This window comes from Heliconius melpomene, chromosome 13, assembly GCF_056956725.1.
Source record: "Heliconius melpomene rosina isolate 202511_hmr_F chromosome 13, ASM5695672v1, whole genome shotgun sequence".
NCBI lineage: Eukaryota > Metazoa > Arthropoda > Insecta > Lepidoptera > Nymphalidae > Heliconius > Heliconius melpomene.
Window position 1 is genome coordinate 16422418 of NC_140401.1, and position 21708 is coordinate 16444125.

Sequence of the window (21708 nt, forward strand, 5' to 3'; positions counted from 1 at the left end):
ATTTCATTTGATATTTTTAGCAAGTTATAAAGGGCATTTAAATATAAATAATAAAATATATCTAAAAAGAGAAAAATAATTGTATCATACAGTTATAGTTAGTTTATATCTAAAAGAAAATCGTGAATTGTTCATTTTCATACACCGCTGAAAGATTAGCACGACCGTAACCTTGTTCTCCACTATTTTAAGATAAGCCAGTAAACATCACAATGTCTGTACATACTATACTGTCTTTAGATTGATGAATGAACGCAACCAAAGTGAATGAACATTATTTTCTAAAGCGTGTCGTATTTGAAAACGTCCTCCAAAGAAAGCGAGAGCGCAAGGACTTTGTTACACTTAATGAGACTTAAATGACTTTTCCATTCATCCGTTCGTTTGTGACACAGAAATACCGTCACATTGTCGACGTCAATCACGCGCTTTTTCATTTTGCCCTTTATTTTGACCGCCATTGTTCTTTGTATGACCTACCGCAACAATCCAAGCAGCATCACGTTTAATAAAACTGATAACACAAAGTTATTTACCAAATAAAGAAGAAAACGCAGAGTCATCGTAATTATCGCGCCTCTATGCAACAGTATCCATCATTCGGACCCATTATAAACTCAATTACATCTCATTAACATAACCCACCTATATACATGGGGTATTCTGGACGTGTCACCACCTTTATCCCTTAGTAACCTACTCGAAACAACTTAGGATGACAATGGTAGAAGTTTGACCCCTCCGAACCATGGGAGCGGTGACTATTTGTGTATTTTAAGCAATAAACACTGGGTTTTACGATTTTTTTTCGTATTTAAATGTGAATGGATGAATGCACATTGTCCGTTGTGCGAGCTCGTGGATGCAGTGCGCAGGTACCGTAGACGCATAATCATTCGAAATTACCGAAGCAAGACCGCGCCATAGAGCATGGGAAACGTTTGTAGGGAGAGCGGAGCTAAATTACCAACCTTGTATAATATATACAGAAATTGGCATACTTATCTATATTATAAATCTCTTTTTAATTTTAAGGCTATTTGTTCATACAAAACGATTTTTTTTGAACATTATATATTATATTATTAATAAAATTATAATTTCTTTAAACATTAAGTCGAGTTCCTTGTTCGGAGTGAATAAATGAATTATAAAAAAACAATTCTTGCCTAATTTCAATACATTTGTATGTTAATTTCTTGATTGTGACTGTTAAACCCTGCCATTTAAAGGTCAAATCAATAAGGATTTGATTTGGTGTGACCTCTTATGTTCAAACAATTTAAATAAGCACGACCTATTTTCATTGATTCAATGGAGACGTGTCAACTCTTTGGGAATTCGAATAAGAAATAAAACTTAATCCTCGCATAATAGGTTCCTTTCGGTGCCTTTTACGTTCACAAAATACATTCTAACATAAAGGTATTATATGGGAGATGTTAGATCTCCGGCACTTTGTTGGTTGCCTCTAAATAGTTGAGAGTGAAATATTTTTTATTGCTCTCATTTTAATATTCCGTCAACATCAATGGCACAACGTGTAATATGTCCCAACCTAAACAATAACAAACGCAGAGTTAGACACACACACACACACACACACACACCGCGCCTGCAGCCTGCACACAAGCACAGTAAGGATAACAAACAATAATACAATCATTTTCATTCCTTTTTGGTGCGTACGCGCACGCTGCCCGTTGCGATCGCACCTATAGTGCTGTCCCGCTCCAGAGGTCACCGACCGCGCATCTCCGACGAGATTGCATTTAGTGGCCAGGCAGCTTCCCCCAGATAGAACCAATTTCTGACCAATTAAAAGATAATTTTGTAATCTTCAATACAGGTCAGTTATCACTCTCGTACATTCGAGCAGACTCTGAAACGCTCTTGCGAAACAATAGATTAGCCGCGCTGTGACCCAGTTAGCCTAGATAAGAAAAAATCAACACGTTATCGCCTTATCCAATAGACCGTTGGTTGTATTTGAATTTTGTTATAAAAAAACACGAGCGCGTAGTACATGCTCGATACAAAAGCCAATACGTAAAAAGAGCCTTGTATAAAAAACCAAAACAATTTTTTGTTCGCTCCAAAATGGGTTTACGAGCTCACGAATAGTAAATGAGGGAGAGGGGTCGCTCTCCATCCCGTTCCTCCCCTAGTGAACCTGATCCGTACAAAAGATAGATCTTTGTGGGATTCTGAGAACATGCGCGGGCGCATTTGAGTTGCCTCGGATAATTTCAAGTTCATAGAAGTAGGCCACTTGCTTGTTAACTATTTAAAATTAGATTAAATTAACCTAGTATATTACATATCACGTGAACTACGCTCTATCATTTTTAACCTTTCTTTGCGCAACTATTCTTTATAGATCGTCAATTAGCGACAAATAATGCTATAAAAGGGTATGCGTATTTAAGTGTAATATTAAAAAGGTGGTATCAAAAGTATAAGGAATATTCTCGTGTTGTTTTATTTCTTTTAAATAATTTAAAAAATTATCAATGTATTAAAAAATTTATAAGTTTTTATCTAAACAAAAATATTATGGAGAATTTTAGGGTTCTTACTTATGATAAACAGCTTTAAGAAGGATTTATAAGCTAAAAGTCAAGGTCATTCGATATCGCTTGTCTGGTTAACTTAATATTTTTTTCATCTTTATCCTTTCTTATCAACGTTTTGTGGGTTAGCAGGACAAAAAATACGAGAGTCCCAAATAGTATTAGTGACCTAGTTGTGAAAGATAACCTTTAAACTGTTTATCAAATATGCTGAAATAGATTAGGAAGGTAGAAATCATTGCGGCAAACATAAATCCTATTATTTGTAATTTACCAAGATAATATTTAAAAAGAAAAAGTGCAGTACGGCGTAGTAGTAATAAAAGTAACAGCAAGGGCTGGTTGCAGCTTCAACTCCCTCTGAAGGTAATAGCAGTACGAATACACAAAAGACATTTCTTCTGTCTCTTCAGTTCCATTGTAGGTAACTAAGACGCCAAATAAATAGTTTCTAATTAAACAGAATATTCAAAAATATAGATATTACACTTTGCCTATTCCATATTACAAAGAAGTTTGTAGATAATTAATATAAAAAAGAACCCATAAATTCACAAACAAACTAGCCAAAGAAGAACTAAAAAGTAAAAACTCTCAAGATATTTCAAGAAACATTTAAAATTGATTTATATATACTTGAGGTCCTAACAATTTCAACAAAATGTTGTGGAATTCGCCACTTACGGTGTAGTCGTTAAAATGTATAATACACCATCGAGTCAAGTGGACGCACTTGACCTAAAAGAGTCGGATAGACCTACTCGATGTATACCATTCACATAGTATGGAACGATAAGAGTATTTTCTTCTTACCAATAATTCATATATTATTATATCCACGACTTTCCCAAACCGTAAAAAAATAAAAACGCTCTCCCGAGCGGGAATCAAATCTACAACCTTCATGCACATTCAGAATTCACAGATCCAAGATGGCGTCACGATAGCACTTAATAGTCCGTTTTATTGTTAAAACAACATCCTATTAAGTTAAAAAACAAGAAATTATCTGGTCATTTAACTAAGGAATCTACGATCATATCTCAAGATATAGCAAGCACCGTGCCATTTCCTACATTTATAGAAGAGCAAGCAATACGCCCAAATGACTGTGTTTACGTGTTTACGGGCGAGGAGCGATTACAAATCGTTATAAATTATACATCGCGTTGAATAAATTTAGATGGTGGTACGTTTTATTTAAATTGATCAAATTATCCGAGCCGTTTTGAATAACAGTGATTCATTTCTAGACCATTAAATGTAAACGATGAAATACAAAATATTAATTTATTTAAGTAAATCTATCTATATAAAAAACACAAGATTTTGATTTCTTTTTGGAAATAGATATTACTTGCGGTTGGTTATGAGTATAGATTCCAACTAGATTGTTACAACAATTCTAGTCTAATAAGAAAATAACACCCTTATTTTGTTAGTGTCCAACATTTTTAAATGTGAGGTTATGTATTTCTCTGCTTACCCGTAAAACTGCAAGATTGAAATGAGATATATATCAATCAACTTTTTACTCACGAATCTAATGAAAATGCAGAATATTGCTTCATAATTACCTGAGAACAAAATAAATCACTTATTAATATACAACGCTTTATGAACAATATAATATTCTTACAATAATATAGTCTGACTGATGTGTAATAAAATTCAAATTCAAAATATTCTTTATTCAAATAAACTATAAAAGCACTTTTGAATGGTCGAATTGCATAGTGATAGTAGGTATAAAAAAATGATTGTTTGTGCAGTTTTGCACTTTTTGCGGCAAGGGAAAGGGAAACTAGAATTAAGACAACTTGCCGCCATCAATATTCTACATTTTATGAGTTGAGATTCGAGAGTTTGTTGATTGGTAAAACTCTCCGCCGCACAGAGAAATAGAAAATAATTACAACTCCTCCGAGTGGTGATCAAATCCACAGCCATCGCGCTTACATTATAATACAAAATTATTATAAATCAATTGTATTTTTATACATATCGTCACATATAAGTGATTATGGAATATTTTCTTCATTCTTTCCTTTTGAATTACAATGCAATTATCCGACTAGAACAAAACGAGCGCATATTAAAATAATATCTAGACGTTAGATAGGTATTTCTTACACAAATTTAACCGGTTGAATAGTTTATTATATAAAAATTATATAATTAAAGTAATATTATAAGTAACAGTATATAGACTTCAATAAATAAGGGGAAAGTTTTAGGTTCAAACACGATTCATGTTAGCTTTTGTATATAATATAACGAAATCTGGAATAAAATAAAGTAATTGATCAATAAATTCTATCTACTTTGCTAAATTGGGCGAAGTGTAAAGCAAGTACATATAAAATTTAAATTTACATTATAAAATTTATATAATATTTAATTTATATAAAATTTAAAGTTACCTAGGTGTAACTGAGAATGATAATTAAAATATTTATTGTCTATATAATTATTGAATGATTTAGTAACAATTAGCGGTGAGGATGTCAATCCGAGTCAATTAAAAACAGTTGTTAGGCATTCATCAAACGCATTCTCGGTAGCGGAGACATAATGGTTAGGTGCTTGTGGAAAAAAATGCATTGTTTCTAGAATTGTCTTTCATTAACACTGCCTACTGCTTATTAAATACGTTTTTTTAATTATGAGAAACTAATTATGAGAATTCGAATCGATATCTATTGTTAATGTGTAAAATAAACCTGTTTTTGCATACATTACATATCGTAAACTTATAAGGTGATGAATTACAATTACAAGGAAACTTATTAATTTGCAATTTTCTCCATAAATCGTCAAAAGTTGAATAAACCTTTGGCGAACGGCGTCCTTTAGCGTACAGCGTATACAACTATCCTTTTCCAACTGTAAGAGAAAGAGCGAGACGACCTATTTGTTTGTAAACTAAGTTCTTGCAGCCATTTTCGGCACTGCGCGGTTATTGACATAGTATTTTTCTATGAAAGCTTTTATATCAAAATAAAGTAGTTTGATAGAAAATACATACACACGTATACAAACACACACGTGTCGATATTTATTTAGGTGCAACTGATAAGGAATCCGTATGACAGAATGAGCGCTTCATATTTTATTTGCTTTGTACACAGTGTTGTCAAAGACGATTTGAGATTGCAATATTATGCATTGATAAAAAATAAATATTAGACGTCGCAGATTTCACTTATGAGGGAAAACATTTATGTTTATAAAGAAGGTCCATTATGAAAAAATCTTTGTTTTAGAAGAGAGTGTTAAGCCAAGAATGTACTTTCACTAAATCCTCTCTGTCCTAGCTACAAATTGCACCAGATGCAAGAAAATAAAATAAAAATATAAAGTAGATTGCAGTTCAATGACACTCAAACGTTTGGATAAAACTAGCGACCCGAATTGCTATTTCGTTTCCGACGTGCGCGTACGCATATGAACATAAAATTTTCGCGAATTTTATTCTCATGGAAATCTAGATGAAAGACAACGCGCATGCAAATTTGGTCTAATATTTAAATTGATGACGTACATACCTATTAAATATTTAATATTACAAATTTGTTCAGGAATAGAGCCAGATGTTACTTTATTTTCCGAATACTGATTCAGTTTTACATTATGGGACATATTTCCTATACATTCACTGACTATTATTATCTTTTTGTGTTAGACATACAGAAAATCAGAAAAACTCTAGTGTTAGCCCTCTTTGATACTAGGAAATTAGCGCAATTTACACTATAGATACATCGAAAAATCTGTTCATTCATACACAATAACACGAAATCAAAACAAAACATTTGTTTACGTCGACAATGTGCGTACGCGCAGTATTCTTTGTATGAATTTAGAAATAAGGCCCGCGAGAGGCGTTGTCATAGTACCGTTAATTGCGCTACCGTCGCATTAGGTCGCGGGCACACCGTGCCCAAAGCAAATTGCAATTATCACCACGACAGTTGGTTTCAAATAGCAAATTTTCTCATTATCCTGTAGGTACTGTATAGATTATGTTATAATACAATGAATATACATTAATATTCGCTATCGTGACAGTTTGATCATGTCTAAGTAAACTCGACGGTCATGATATTTCTATATTTAAGTAGGTACTTGCGTGATCTCCATAAACTGCAATTGGCGTTAAGTTACGCAACCAACACGCAATGTATGTAAATGATTTGAAAAGTATAGAATATCGTGATACGTGACTAGGAAGTAAATAGAACTAGGCTTTGACAAAACGTAGAATTAAATAAAATAACAATTAATATAACAATTCTAACAATTGTACTATTAAATTATTTTATGTTTTCTTTTTGTTTTTATAAATAATGACTTTTAATTAAAATAATTATTTGCTTATTGATATAATGGTAGAATCGATTTCTATACATAATAATGGTTATTTCATTTATTTATTTACACATATAAGCCTACTGCTGCTAAAACGAATACACACAAACATCACTGGTTCAAATCCCGTTGAACCCAAATAAAAAAAATAACCACAAAACTATTAAAATGGGCAACTTTTGTTTGGCATAGGATAGGAGTATGTCTTTAGTTGCGTACGTTCAATAACACGAGTGGCGTTGGTTCGTCGACCTCGTGCGCAGGCGCCGCAAAGACAACGCTGCGACACTGCGAATCTAACATTGACCAATATTATTGTTGCATTATACGTTTTTGCTATTAATTATTTTTTTCTAATAGCAACAAAAAATAAATATTATTTCTGATTTTAAATCAAATGTCTGTGATTAATCGTTTACCATAAAAAATACGTAATTACGTATATTAAGTAAAATGTTTTTATATATATAATATTTAACTAGTGGACCCGGACGCGGCTACGCCTGCTTCAACTATAAGAATATTTATTAAATATATTCATGAAATTATTTTCAATTTTCAATAGAATTAGTAAGAAAATATAAGCTTAAATAATCAAAAGAATAATAAGTAGATACACATTATTAGAAAAAATTACCTGAGTTATTGAAATGAACCAACAAAAGGATTAAAAGTAACTAAAGGATAGGTATTCTCAATATTAGAAAAAGTACCTAAAGTTTTCCGTGCGTGCGTACATAGATATCGACTCTACGAAATAACTAAACATTTCTCTCTATTAAGTAGGATAATTTTAGCGGGCAATATTAAATAAAATAAGAAGAGAACCAAAGTGTAGTTTAAATTAATTATAAACAGCAAACAATTACATAAACATTTACAATAGTTCGAAAATGTATGAAAATTTATAAAACCGTCAACGTCAGCTGCCCGTTCGCGTCGGTCATACTATGCCGCCCGTAGGCTAGGTCATTTAGAATCAGTGACATCTCCTTAATTATTTATTAGAATGTTATACAGTAAACTATAATTGCAATCTATATAAAATGTTAAGAGTGACTATTATATTTATGTTCATAAGGATGAATATCAAATGTCGCGGTAACGGTTGCGTAGCGACGCGACGGTTGTTATTAACATGGCAGAATAAATTGCATGTCAAATTAGAAAGTATTTTAAAATATATTAGTTTATATGTGTAATGTAATGTTATATAGCCTATAGCACTTCGGAAGAATGCAGCTTTCATACAAAACAAAAACAATGAAAATCGGACCAGTAGATTCAGAGATCTTAGCGTTCAAACAAACAAACAAACAAACAAACAAACAAACAAACAAACAAACTCTTCCGCTTTATTATATTAGTATATTTAATTTATACGTATTTTTTAAAAATAAATTTTAAATATTATTTATTTTTGGTACTATGTTTATAGTTTTTATGGTAGCTTCTGAGAACGGCAGTTCAATCCGTTTTAATGCGCATAACGGGACACTAAATTCGCATAGATTTGATACAAAGAAAAGAAAAATATAGTTATTTATATTTCAAGTTTAATTTAAAAAGCAATTTTCATAATAAAAACTAGATTATAACTTTAAACAATTGGTGATAATTGAATTGACAACTTGTAGTGTATTTTAAGCACATAACCACCAAGTCAGTGTATATACTATAAACAATAGTAACTGAAGGACACACTGTGGCCATTTTTGATACCGTTACAAGGTTTATACCCGTAGGGCCCCGGTAACGGTATGTTCTTAGGCCTACCTACGTATACGTATATCTCGTTTGGCATACTTGGTCGTCTCACTTTTTTTTTAAACTAGTTACAAGCAAAGATTGTAATAAGGCAACGTCCGAGATTTAGAAAGTTCAAGTGGTTTTTTTAATTAAAATAATTATGGGCTGCGTATCTATTTTTTTATATTAATCGAGGTGTTTTACATTTAAATGTTGATATATCTAGTTGAATATGTAAAGAAATCAAGATAAAAATGTAAATAAATAGTATTTTTGTAGCTGATGATTGCTATACAAAGATAAAGGCCTTCGATAAGAATAAAATATAACATATAAAACAATATATATATACAATATATATATATAAAACAATATATAATATATATATATAAAAATGAAACATAAATAAAAAAAACAAAACTTTAACATCTTAATACTAAGTGGCCATATTGAGTCGTCCCCATAAAATAAAGAGGTTATTATGGGGCGCTTCGAGTCGGACGCTACGTGATTGCCAATCACACTTGACCCGTTTAAAATTCAATGACGATTATCATAATCAATATTCATATTATTATGAGGAACGTTCGTTCACACACAATTAGCTTTATTATACTATTCTATTCTATTCAATTGTAAAAATTCAAGAATGTAACTCTATATCTCCTAATACCATCTTCACGAATGAAATGAAATATTAATATTTCATAACAATGTTATATTTTTATTGTCGTGGCTTCTTTAGAGGGGTTTTTGTGGACCAGGGGAAGTTTGTTCGTCTTCGTCCCTTTCATAGGGATCCTTTATGATGGAAATCATGGTGGGAGGTGTCATTAGAGATGAAAGGATAAATTCTAAGTTCTAATATTTATTTTAACACCTATAAAATTCTCAGCGATAATGACCGCGATCGTCTGTTTGATTGTTTAATTTACACGGAAACAAAAACTGTACCGGATCGTCGAATGGCTCTTTGTTTTAGTTTATTACTTACAACAAAAAAAAACTGTTAAACATTCGTAGAAGCTTCCTCTACGTAAGTTTATTCACTCGAATGAAAATTTAATGGAATATAGACATTCAAAAGACTATTAAAAACACGAAATGGACATCACTATTTATTCAGTTGTAGACGCACTCGACTCAATAATTATATATGACGAATTAACATTTCAATATTTTTATTTGCATAAATCCCCATCTATCATTTCACGGGACTCGAGATGTTGGACGTTTGTGACAGTTGAATTGTCGCGGAGAATGGACCTACATTAATAATAGAAAGTACAAAGTTAAAGTTCACACGTGTTGAGAAAACTTGTATTTATTATTTCGTTAGAAGAGATCATCATTTAGAGAACGCATCTGCTTGACTGTAGTCGCTGGTTCAATTAATTTAACCGTACCGTATAACTTGATATGTATAACTGTTGATTAATTAAAGTTCACAACCGTGAAATCAAAGTTAACTTTAAACAACACGATTTACTGTTATTTCAACGAGTGACATAATAATTATATAGAAAATTTGAACATAAAATAAAGAGAAAAGAAAGCGGCGGGTTAACACACTTTAAAAAGTTCGACAATATTTCATAAACCCTCCTACGCACTTAACTGTGAGTATTTAAGATCACGTACACTGTAGTTCCTTCTACAAATAATCTAACGCAAACACTTTAAGTTAAAGGACTTGTGTATTGGACATACGTTTACTTGTTTAACTTGGAATTAGTTTTAACAGTTGGTTCTGTCACTTTGACGTGTTATTTAAGGCAACCATTCCCATGGGTTATGTTGACAAATTATAAAAATATAATTATGCAGAATTAATTATATGCAGCGTCGATCCATCTCCGATTCGTTCTTTACTCAAGTATAATAGAATATTATATAACAATGAGAGAATGCATTAGAATGTATGAATCGAGACGCCTAATCCGACCGCGTTTCGAGTGGACCGCTGTCCTTTTTCAATTGAAGTGGAGATATCAGAATAACTAATGTGTTGGTGTCGTTTGATTTATACATGTCACCCCGTACGTTTGTATTGAGAGAATAATGAAGCTATGCATCACGGGGTTTTCACGCCCTTCCTTAAGTGACAACACTAGAGACCATTTACATAATGATGAAAATATTCAAGTGCCTATAGTATTCAGAAATCTAAGGAGCAAAATCTCGTGTAACTAAGAAACTATAACTGTATTATATAAAGAGAAATAAGCTAGTTTTGTGGTTTCGTCTCTATTTCTCGTTGCAAACGATATCTAAGTATATAAAATTACATTCGATGCGGTTTGCGTAATAAATACTCTGCGAATGTTGTTATTAGATGTAGCGCTCGGGTAAGTTTTAGATACGATCAGCCATGCAGTCATTAAAGGACCAAATTGTACAAGTCCATTATCGAACCTACGTCCTTCCAAGTGTAATTACAGGTCGTTCCCACGGCTAGACGGTTAATGTGACTTCCGAGACAGTAAAACAAAGTTTACCAACGACTTGTCAACGGAGGGAACTGTAAAGTTTACGTAGGCGTCCTGAGTGGCGTGTTGAGTCGCCAAGCCGACGCGGCGTTTGCGGCAAGTGGCAGTTAACACTGTTTTCAAAATTTGTAACGGACATGAAAGAGACTCGACCGTTAGTTTTAAGACTAGAACTGAACTCCCACCACCTGTGAATGCAGCGAGCGGAACATTACCGTTTATATTCAAATTGTAACCACAACAAAAAAAAATTACTAAAACAATAAGTTTCGCATGTCAATATATTTTTTATTAACACCCGCGTGATATATTAACAATGAGGTTTTTTATTTTTTTCGTTGCATTTATTCTCCTCGGACAGCTGTCAGCCGAAATATAAATCCGGCGCGGACCAAATTGAAATTGACGCGTTCCATTTAAAACAATAAAACAACAGCCGGCATATTGAAAATAATGGAACGTGATTGATGGAATTTGCTAAAACTGTTGAAATGCGACATTGAGTTTGTATTTTTAAAAATTATATTAGAAAACCAATGTCTTATAATAAAGTTTGAGCTAGATTGTACCGTTGGGCATCATGCAGTCCTACGGCAATTATCCTTAGTCGTGTTCAGGGTTTATAGATTTTCTATAGGAAAAAAATTAATAATAAGTTGAATTTTCATGATTCATTAATTCATAATTTATTAGTACCTAGATATAGAAGTCAAATACTAATTATTTCATGCTCCAGTCTTGCAATAGTAATAAAATAATTGTTCCTGGCCTTGTTTACAATGTTGTACATTTTCTAATGACCTTGCATATAATCAATCTTTTCAGATTAACCTAGCTAATAGTTAATTATCGATATTTATTATAACCAGTATTCGTAGTAATAGTTCAATTATAATTTTTCGTACCTACCTTACATAACAAATGAAACATAACATTCATTAACGTATTTTAACGTAAAAACCTATCAACCAAAACGTAACACGGGAAGTCTCATCACACGTGCGTTTCTCATTGACCCGGTCATGGGAACCATTTAACGAGGGTGATATATAGATAGGCAATTATCTGTCCGTCCATTGAAATTCTATTGGGAAATTATAGATATCGGTACTAAATGCTGTTTAAACAAAGCCATGGGAAAATCGTGCACGCTCAGATGTATGTCGATTACTATCAATTATATTGGGAGGAAATTTTTAAATGGGGACCTATTTTAAAGCATCGACTAGTTTCACCCTATTATTTTTATGATAGGATAATAAATAATTACTGTAGTTAAAATGTTACCAACATTTGTGTATGGTGTATTATGTATGATGTTGGAAAATAATAGACATATCCAGTTCCTAAATAGCGTTTAGACAAAATTATGGGAAAATCGCGTTTGTACATTGATATCGATTTTTGGGAGGAATTTTGTTAATAGCGAATAAGCCTCTTTTTAACCTATTATAGTTGTAATAGGTTACTAGTTTTAAGTATAATCAAATTATTGACGATAATAGTTAACGTAACAGGGACATTTTTTTCTTTTTCCAATATCTATATTTTTATATCTATGGAGTCGGTAGTAGGGACTTGTCGATGAAATTGCTTTCACTTTGATGAATTTGCTATTCCAAGAAGACATAAATATTATCTAAATTAATGATCCAATCACTGCAATCATAGCAGCATACGATAATTACCACTTTTCACTCTACAAAATAGCGACATGACGTGAGTTTGTACATTGTACAATGTCTGAATGAAAGCAACAGTCTTGGAGCACTTTCACTTGTCTTCAAACAGGAATATAATAGGGGATTTTACGGTCAGTTGTGAAGTTGCATAGAAAAACTACGAGGACCCGGTGTCCGGGACATCCGGTCATCATCTGTTTTTGTATCTAGGATAGTATCTAATGACATGTAAACAAGGTCTCGATAATAGATGTGTACATGATATTGTAAGAATTTGCTATAAAATTACATTTTTTGTATAGTTTTTTCTACAATATAAGGAATTATATAAATATGCTAAAAAAATACAAAAATCAACAAAGAACAAAATAATCACATTAATTGAAACTTAAGTTTAACTTCAAAATATATAGCTAAGAACTTCTTAAGTACAATACTTTTTGTTTATCTTTAAACTGACCTTAAATTAACTTAAAAATAACCTGTAAAATGCAATTTGAAATACCTAGTTACGGCCAGTTAATATTTTATGGTAAATATCAATGTAGCAGTATGCAACGCGTGCTACCCGCGCGTGGGCCGCCACTTTCATCTCACAATGTTAGAAAGTGCGTCGACCATGTCACGCGTGACTGATGCATTCTGTATTAAAATACAATACTTGGAAAACATCAACATCACTTCGTCGTAATGAAGTTAAGTTATTATATTTAAAATATAATGACTATATAGATACGGGTTAGAATATTAAAACGTTTGTACAATGCCGATATAACAGAATGTCACATAATCTCTTATCAGATTGATTAAATAATGTGATAAGGTTAATTTCGATAGAAAATATACAGATTTGGACGTTTTGACGACGCTATTAAACTTAATATAGCCTCAAGTACGTACACTAAATTAGATGTCAGATTTCGCTATTTAATTAGTATTGCATCTAATAATTGGAGAGTAATGCATCAACAGTTATGTATAGGTTATAGTTTATTCTCCATAAAAAAAAATAATTAAAAAATCTTGACATTAGAGACCAATAGCAGATAAATCGTAAATAATGTATGACACGGTAGTAAGAGGAAATCTAGATTCTAGTACACCCGAGAGCGCTGTGAAATGTCAGTTTTTATCGGGCAGTCGTTAGGATCACTGAACCATATCGTACATTCCGCTTCCTTGGGGCCACTTCGCATGGGAACTAAGGAACGAAATCCATTAGCAATGTCATTTCTGGGCAAATACATTTCCGAACAAGTGTAAGCGTTTAGGCGCCCACCCCGCAATTATTGTGGCTACTCTGGCATGTAAGGATGTGTGAGAACAAGGAATTTACACTTTTTTGTGTAAAAATATGCCATTGATAAGTTAATCGGCGTTGAGTTCCGTCAGAAAGTCGAGGAATTCTTCGTACTCTGCTATATGCGGAAAAAAACATGTTAATTAATCATTACGATCTCTTTGTTTTACTTTAATATTAAAGATATTTTATCTCATTGACATTGTAAGCTTGACACGTTGATGTGGGAAAAGAATGTTTGTATAAAAGTAAAAAATAAATAATGACACAATTTACATAAAAATGTGATAATTTACGATTAATATCATTAGTTATTCAACGAAATTGCGTGATATGCTGCATTGAAATTCTATATTATATCTCGTAACAGATGAGCCCTCGCCCGACGCGGTGTCAGAGGGTGCGCTATAAATATTGCACGAGCGGGGGTTGGCAGATGCCGACGGCCGTTACCATTCCCCTATCAGTAGGAAATTTCAAAATTCAACACACGTGTTAAAACTGAAATGCAATAGAAAAAAAACCCACACTATTGTTTCGGATGTTATCTTCATATAAAACAAACATATTAGTTATCACCTACGAATATGGGTTATCGATGAATTTATTTAACGCCGGGCTGTTCCGGCCGTCATAGCATCAAGATACGATATGCGCGATATAGTAAAATTATTAATCGTCAATCAATCACCAATATAGGTTACAAATATATTATTATATATTTCTTTTATCTCTCCGCTTCCTTAAGCCTTAAGCGAAGAGAAACCTTACGACATTAAGGCGACTTACAAAAACGTATATAATTTAAAAATATCAAAATAATCCCCCGAAACAGGAATCAAAACCGCAACCATTGTCTCCAAATTACATGTAGGATATATATACACTACAGGAAACTATATGGACACGGACGGGGTAGAATGACAGTTAAAAAATCAATATAACCGTTAGAGACAGTGTCCGCGAGGGTGCAGTACAAAGGGTGCGCACGCGCGGCCCGCTTTGTAACGCACAATGCTAGATTTACGAGTGCAGCTATTTATATGCGTTTGCTAATAAAACTGATGAAATTACCAACTGATGAGTACAGCTGCTTTTACATATTAAATTAAAAATGTAATAAAGCTATCGTGGCGTATTTAAAATATGTCTGATTATATTCGCGATAGTTGCAAGTTCGATTCAAAAACGTTTTAATTTTTTTATTTCTTCAATTTGGTTAGGCATAGGTTAGTGTTAGATTCCGTATATTTTTAAAATAGGAGTTCGGTAGAAAAATTAGCTACTTATCTTTAACGATTTTTTTTATCTTCATAAAAAAAAATCGTTAAATGCTTAGGACTGAAAACGTAATACGATCGTTCTCTCAAATAAACAAAAAAAATACATACAATTGTAGCATTTCAATACATTTCCAATGTTTCAGGTACCCCGCAGTTAAGTCCACTTAAGTTACCGAAATCGAAAACATTTGGAAGTTCAACGACACTAGAAAAGGAGTAATTATGTGTTAGAAACTATTAGGGGGAATCTAAGAAATTGCGTGACCCGGTTATTCCTTGGACCCCCTACTTGGTCTGTACGGCTGGTCAGTTTTAGACAATAAAACTTATAAGACCCTTCCTCCTTGTTATTTATAAGCGATTAGAATTTACATCTGCAAGTAATAACATGGTTTTGATTTTATGAGTTCAATTTTTGTATGCCAGCTGTCAGTTAATGATGAGAGCAAACGAAAATGCCGCGATTAAATTAAATGGAGTGAATTTAAGTCATTTTATTTTATATAACATTTTGTGATCATTTATATTTATTTATTGTACTTATTTTGTGACAGAAAAATTGTATTTTTTGTACATGTTTGTACATGAATTTCAAGATTTTAATTGCTTATGAGTTATTGTTGCAAAAAAATCTTATGTAAATTTTATAACACATCATTATTTTCGAGTATAAAGTATGTTGTGTGTTCGATGCATAAAATTAAAATTGTTTATTCTTAACAATACTTTTTAATTTTAATATTTTTTGTTAAACATACAAAATTTTAATATTAACACGTAATTACTTATGCATAGAAAAAAACATAATAATATACAATTGTGTATTTCAATAGATAAAAAAAAAAATTACTTAGAATGATTTTTTGCATAAAAAATAAATAAATTTGATATCTAGCTAAAATAAAAACTTTATAAAGATTTTTTTTTAGCATCGTAACAAATAACAATAGTAGACGCCATTTTGCAATAAAGATTGCGCATGCGTTGTAGGTGGCAATATGACGCGTCTGTTTCATATTTACGCGTGGGTGCGACAAGGACAACTATATAGCGTATTCGGTAGCTACAGATTAATCACTTTTCACTAAGTTTTACGTTTTTTTTAGTAGTATTATCATCAAAAAACCTTGTAGTATTCTGCCAAATCTTTTTTATGCCAATTTTATATATAATGTAATGTTTCTGATAAGGACAGGTAATAATATAATTGGCGATAACAAAAACAAGCAATCAGCTACGCAAATATTTACATAGTATTTTATTTTTATCTCAATTCTGCCACATGTGCAAACTAAAATGGAACAAATGTGGGAGGCTATTAGATTATTATACTCCACGGCGTATGTCAATATACATTTAACAATGTAGGTCATAACTGTAATAAAATGATTAGTTTATAAAAACAATTTAATAAGCAGCTTAACAATTTTTTCGCAAATACACCCTTTCAAGACCGTGGCGCGAAAACGTTCATTAAAAATTAACTAAGAAAGGACATATTTAATCTTAATTTTTAATTACGCGTTACAAAATTATTTAATAATACTCCTTGAAATCTTTTATGAAGATTTTAACACCTTAGTGGACAAAAAATGGCACGTCCGCAGTTTATGAAAGGGTAATAAAGAGTTCTTCTTAAACTAGGGTTGGCAGAATAACAAGGAAGTTGGTGTTAACTCGAAATCGAAAAAAAAAAAAACTTTGTTTTCTTTCCCGCGTTATATTTCATGAAGTTATCGTAATTATTTACGTGATTATTTTTTTCATAATGTTTTGTTTATAATGTTATAGTATTAAATTTAATATAATATGGATACATTCACTGTTATATAGACATTTAAGTGTTTACTTAGCCGACCTTAATCTGTAAATAATAAACGTCGTGTTTACACATAGGAAATTGCGAATGGAGCGGTATTAGTACTTATGGGTAAGTTTTGTATGTATGTCTGTAATTCATTTCTAAATTCTAGGTAAAGCTTAGACATCACGTAGTCTAGCAAGTTATACTCATATTCATTGCAACAATGTAACGTGTGCTGTTACATAAGTAGACATGTCAACATAAATAATTGTACAACTCTATTCTTAGATACATTTGTCTACAAAATAATGATAGTAAAATTGTATAAGTATAAAAAAATATTACATTCGTATTAAGTTTTAATTGTTCTTACTTTGTCGACCTCAAAATTATTGTTGTAAGTAGTTAATAGATGTAATTTGCATCTTAAGTACAGATAAGAATTGTTTACTTCACAATTTGCTTTTCAGGTTATCATAGTTATTAAAATACAAAAGATATAATGCAAATTATATATACATTTAATATTAATTACTAACCTGTTATTCTCTTTTGCGTTTTGTTGCTTTCTGGACTCGATACTTTTGTTTCTTGCGCTGGCGCGACTGATGTAGGAGTTGTAGCTATTGTAATGGGCGATCTTCTTAAAGCTGCTGGGATACTGGAGGCTGGGACGAGCTGCCATGCAAACCTCTGGGTACCAGGTAAAGGCTTTTCATTAGCAAAATCAAAACCCCATCTTTGGCTGTCAAGTTCCAATTGCCTCGCCAACTCTCTCTCCACAAACCGTCTGTTCTCTTCTCTATCGGTAGTCCCGAATAGATTCCTCCTCACTCCATCTAACGTGGTCACACCGCGTATACTACGCATCGACCTAGTGTCCAGCACTGTGGCCTGTAAGCCGGGAGCTCTTACACTTAACGCAGACATGATTAAACTTGTAGTCCAAAGGCACACTGTAGCATCCGCGTTCCCTAAACAAATAGTTTATATTAAATAAAATGTATTATCATAACGCACGAATAAGATTTTCTTATTGTAAACAACGATGACGCGAAGCGAAAGAAAAGACAAAACACGTCTACTCTATCGACAGTCGGTCGCGTTACTGATCGTGTGAGTAATGCGCGTGCGCGACCGTCGCGTCGGACGCGGAGCCAAAGTTCCACCACTCGGCACGGTGTGGCGCTACCGTCGTCATCATTTTACACGTATGTTACGAATGGACCCCATTTTTATTATTTCTTTTTTGCCCTTTTATCGACTTGAGGTAATATCTTTTACGTGTATGGGTTTTGTAGTTAGTTTAATGTGCTCTTTTTTTAACTTGACGCTGTATCCCGCATAAGCAGGTCAGACAGAGAGAACCTAGTGTTAAGACACTCCGTTTTTAATTTTGCGTATTGAGTGGTGGAACTCCACGCTGTGCTTTATCTTGACGTGGTATATTGATAAAACTAAGTAAAATAAAGAAATATCAAATACTACAATATGAGCAATCAGTATTATTTATAAATAAATATTATGCATTATAACTAATTAATAATATATTATGATAATATTTTCGTATGTTCTGTAATATTTGACAATAAAGTATTAAGTGATAATTTAATCAATGCCAAATATTTCACTATAAAAGGAAAAGTGATCGGTTATTTATTAATTCTCCAAACAGAAATGAGAAGAAATTTAAAAAATGGTAATAATCAATTTGTTCTATCGTAAAAGAAAAATGTTTCTTAAAATAAATGTATTCTAAACTAACTAGAATTGCTTATTACAGTTAGTTGACATAATGAGATAACACGCTAATAAGAAAGCTTTGTTGTAACATTATTATCTTGTTAGACATTAGTTGATATCAAAATATCAAAATGGGATGATTTTTATTAATAATTTTACGTGTATTTAGAAAACATAGTTACTGACAACCTAGTAACTTTAATAAATAAATAATTTTTATATATGTATATTTTTTTATATTACGAATTGAAAATTACGTAATTTTTATAAACATACTTAATAAAGGGACTGTTACAGTAAAATTTAGATAATATTCAGTTCTTACTCTGTCGTTACATAATAAGAATGAGCAATACGTGATATATTTACAAATACTAACAACTTTACGACTACCTTTATGTAATTTTTTAAATAGATTCGTATAAGAAAGCTACTAATAATTGTACTAATAAAATTTCTAAAATATATAAAGAATGTTAATACAAAAACATTTTAAATAACTTCTTAATATAAACTAAAATTTGTTATATAAAAGGTAACAAGAAAAAATATATTATTCAATGACATATCTTTACTCCCTAAAACATGGGCACATTGAAGCATAACAATGGCAACACCATAGTCAAGCTTGTTTACGAAGAACGAAGACGTGTCTAGTTACGTGTGCAGCATACTTTAAACTTCTTATCAGAACTATGGCCGTCCCTTTTACTCTGGCCTTCGATCGCATTGCATAGAAAGGGACGAGTGACGTATTAATAGCACGCAACGTCGCCGCCATTTTGCTGAACGGGGACTAAAATTTTTGGATGCGATTATACACGAGTACTTTATTGTATTAGATATTACGAAACTAATTTATATTAGTAATATGTAGTAAAAAACATTTTTAATATAATTATTTTAATTCGAGCAACTCTCAAAATATATGACAATTCGGATTACGAGCATTTATAATAAAATTGCGAAACAATTATTCAATGGTTAGACCTCGTCGTAAATGTGAAGTGTTAATAGTTAAAAATATACATGTATTATTAAATAAATAGTAAGTTTACACTTACCTTAGCGACTTTATATAATTATTTCACGGAAAATCTTTAATTTACCGTCGGGGTTCACTGCACTGGCGTACTAATTTTCGAGATATGACAATGACGCGATGGCGAGAGCGCGGGCTCGTCGCTGATTGGTGGAAAATGGCGGCCAATGTTCTGATTGGCTGGAGCATTTTAGGCGGGAAATTTCGGTTGGTCGAGGCGCCGGATGGCGGGAAATAAACGCGACTTTCCGGTGCGCATGAGTTTTGTCACGGAAAATTGTGTTTGGCGCGTTTCGCTTTTTGTTTACTTTTTATTTTGGTAACGCTTTCGAGATTATATGTGTAGGTGTTTGTGCTGAATATATATAGAATCTAGTATTATAGTAGTTCTTGCTTTGGCAATTAATATGTTTTTTTTTATCGTATTTTTAATTAATTATGATTACATTGCGAATTTTAATTATGTTCACAAACAAATATTGAACTACTTGCACTTTTTGTGCATGTAGCACACAATTTTTATCTTTGGAAGTGTTTAAAATTATGATTTTACTTAGTGTTTACGCATTAAGGATTTTTCTTTATTGCACCTGCATTCATTGATTAAAAACCGCGGTACAAATTATGCTAATTGTAATATTTATTAAATTTGTTTTTTAAATTCATGTCTGAAATTATAAAATAATTTATACGATAATAAATTATATAAATTTTTATATGTTTATTGAAAGCATTTGGAGAACCAATTACTTTTTTATTAAGAAAGAAGACCTTGATTGTAACTATTGTAAGATCGTCTAGTAAATAAAAATAGGTATATACATACTATTAATAATGAATAGGTTTAAAAATATTGTTTATAGCATCAATATTTTATTAATATCGTTTCAGCATTTTGTATAAAAATGCTTACTAAAGTAAAACTGAGTAGTGAATGAATATTACGAACGTTGTTGACTTCTGACCTAGTTATAACGGAAACTAGTGTAAAACTATTGGTAGCAAAAACGTATCCGCTCAAAGCATATGTTGGGATATGGGATATAAAAAAAGCTTTCTTTGCAGGTGTCCGGGGAATGGTTTTAGATTTACGTTAATCTGTATGGGGTAAGACCGTCGTGGCGCAGAGGGACCACGTCTGACTGTAAACGCGATGGTTGTGGGATTAATTACTTTCATTATCGTAACGGAGTGTTTTAACACTAGGTTCCCTCTTCTTAACCTGCTATGTGCGAAATACGTGAGCATTTAAAAGACAAATATTGTAATTAGTTTTAGGCTGGTACGTTAATTGAAGTAATCATTTTAGATAATTTACAAGGTATCAAAATTTTTTGAAACAGTACCAAGGAATTATCGAATGATAATTAGCACTAAATAAATCTACATATATCTACATAACTGCGAAATATACTTAAAACTAGCGACTTACCCCCGACTTCACCTGCTTAAACTTATTATAATATATTTTATTCTGATGTATTTTTATTTTATTCTTATTGTAAAGTTTCATCTAAATGCGTCCAGTAGTTTTTGCGTGAAAGTCGAACTAACAAATTTTTAAATTATAATACGAGTATTAACAGGATAGGATAGTAGGATGTATTAATTTTAATTACATAAAGTAAACAAATTCTGTCACGTGCACAACATGGTCGATTTTTTCTTTCAC

The 21708-nt window shown here is 32.0% G+C and overlaps 1 protein-coding gene across 1 annotated transcript in view; it reads right to left on the bottom strand.

The window, feature by feature from the left end:
- Nucleotides 1-20211, bottom strand: part of dap (cyclin-dependent kinase inhibitor dacapo) — a 37563-nt gene extending 17352 nt beyond the window's left edge. Inside the window, exons 1-2 of the mRNA XM_085196385.1 lie at nt 20059-20211; nt 17791-18225 (exon numbers count right to left, since the gene is read on the bottom strand). Of these exons, the coding sequence (XP_085052511.1) occupies nt 17791-18181 (391 nt within the window). The 5' untranslated portion in view covers nt 18182-18225; nt 20059-20211. The remainder of the gene's footprint in view (nt 1-17790; nt 18226-20058) is intronic.
- Nucleotides 20212-21708: the final 1497 nt, after the last annotated feature.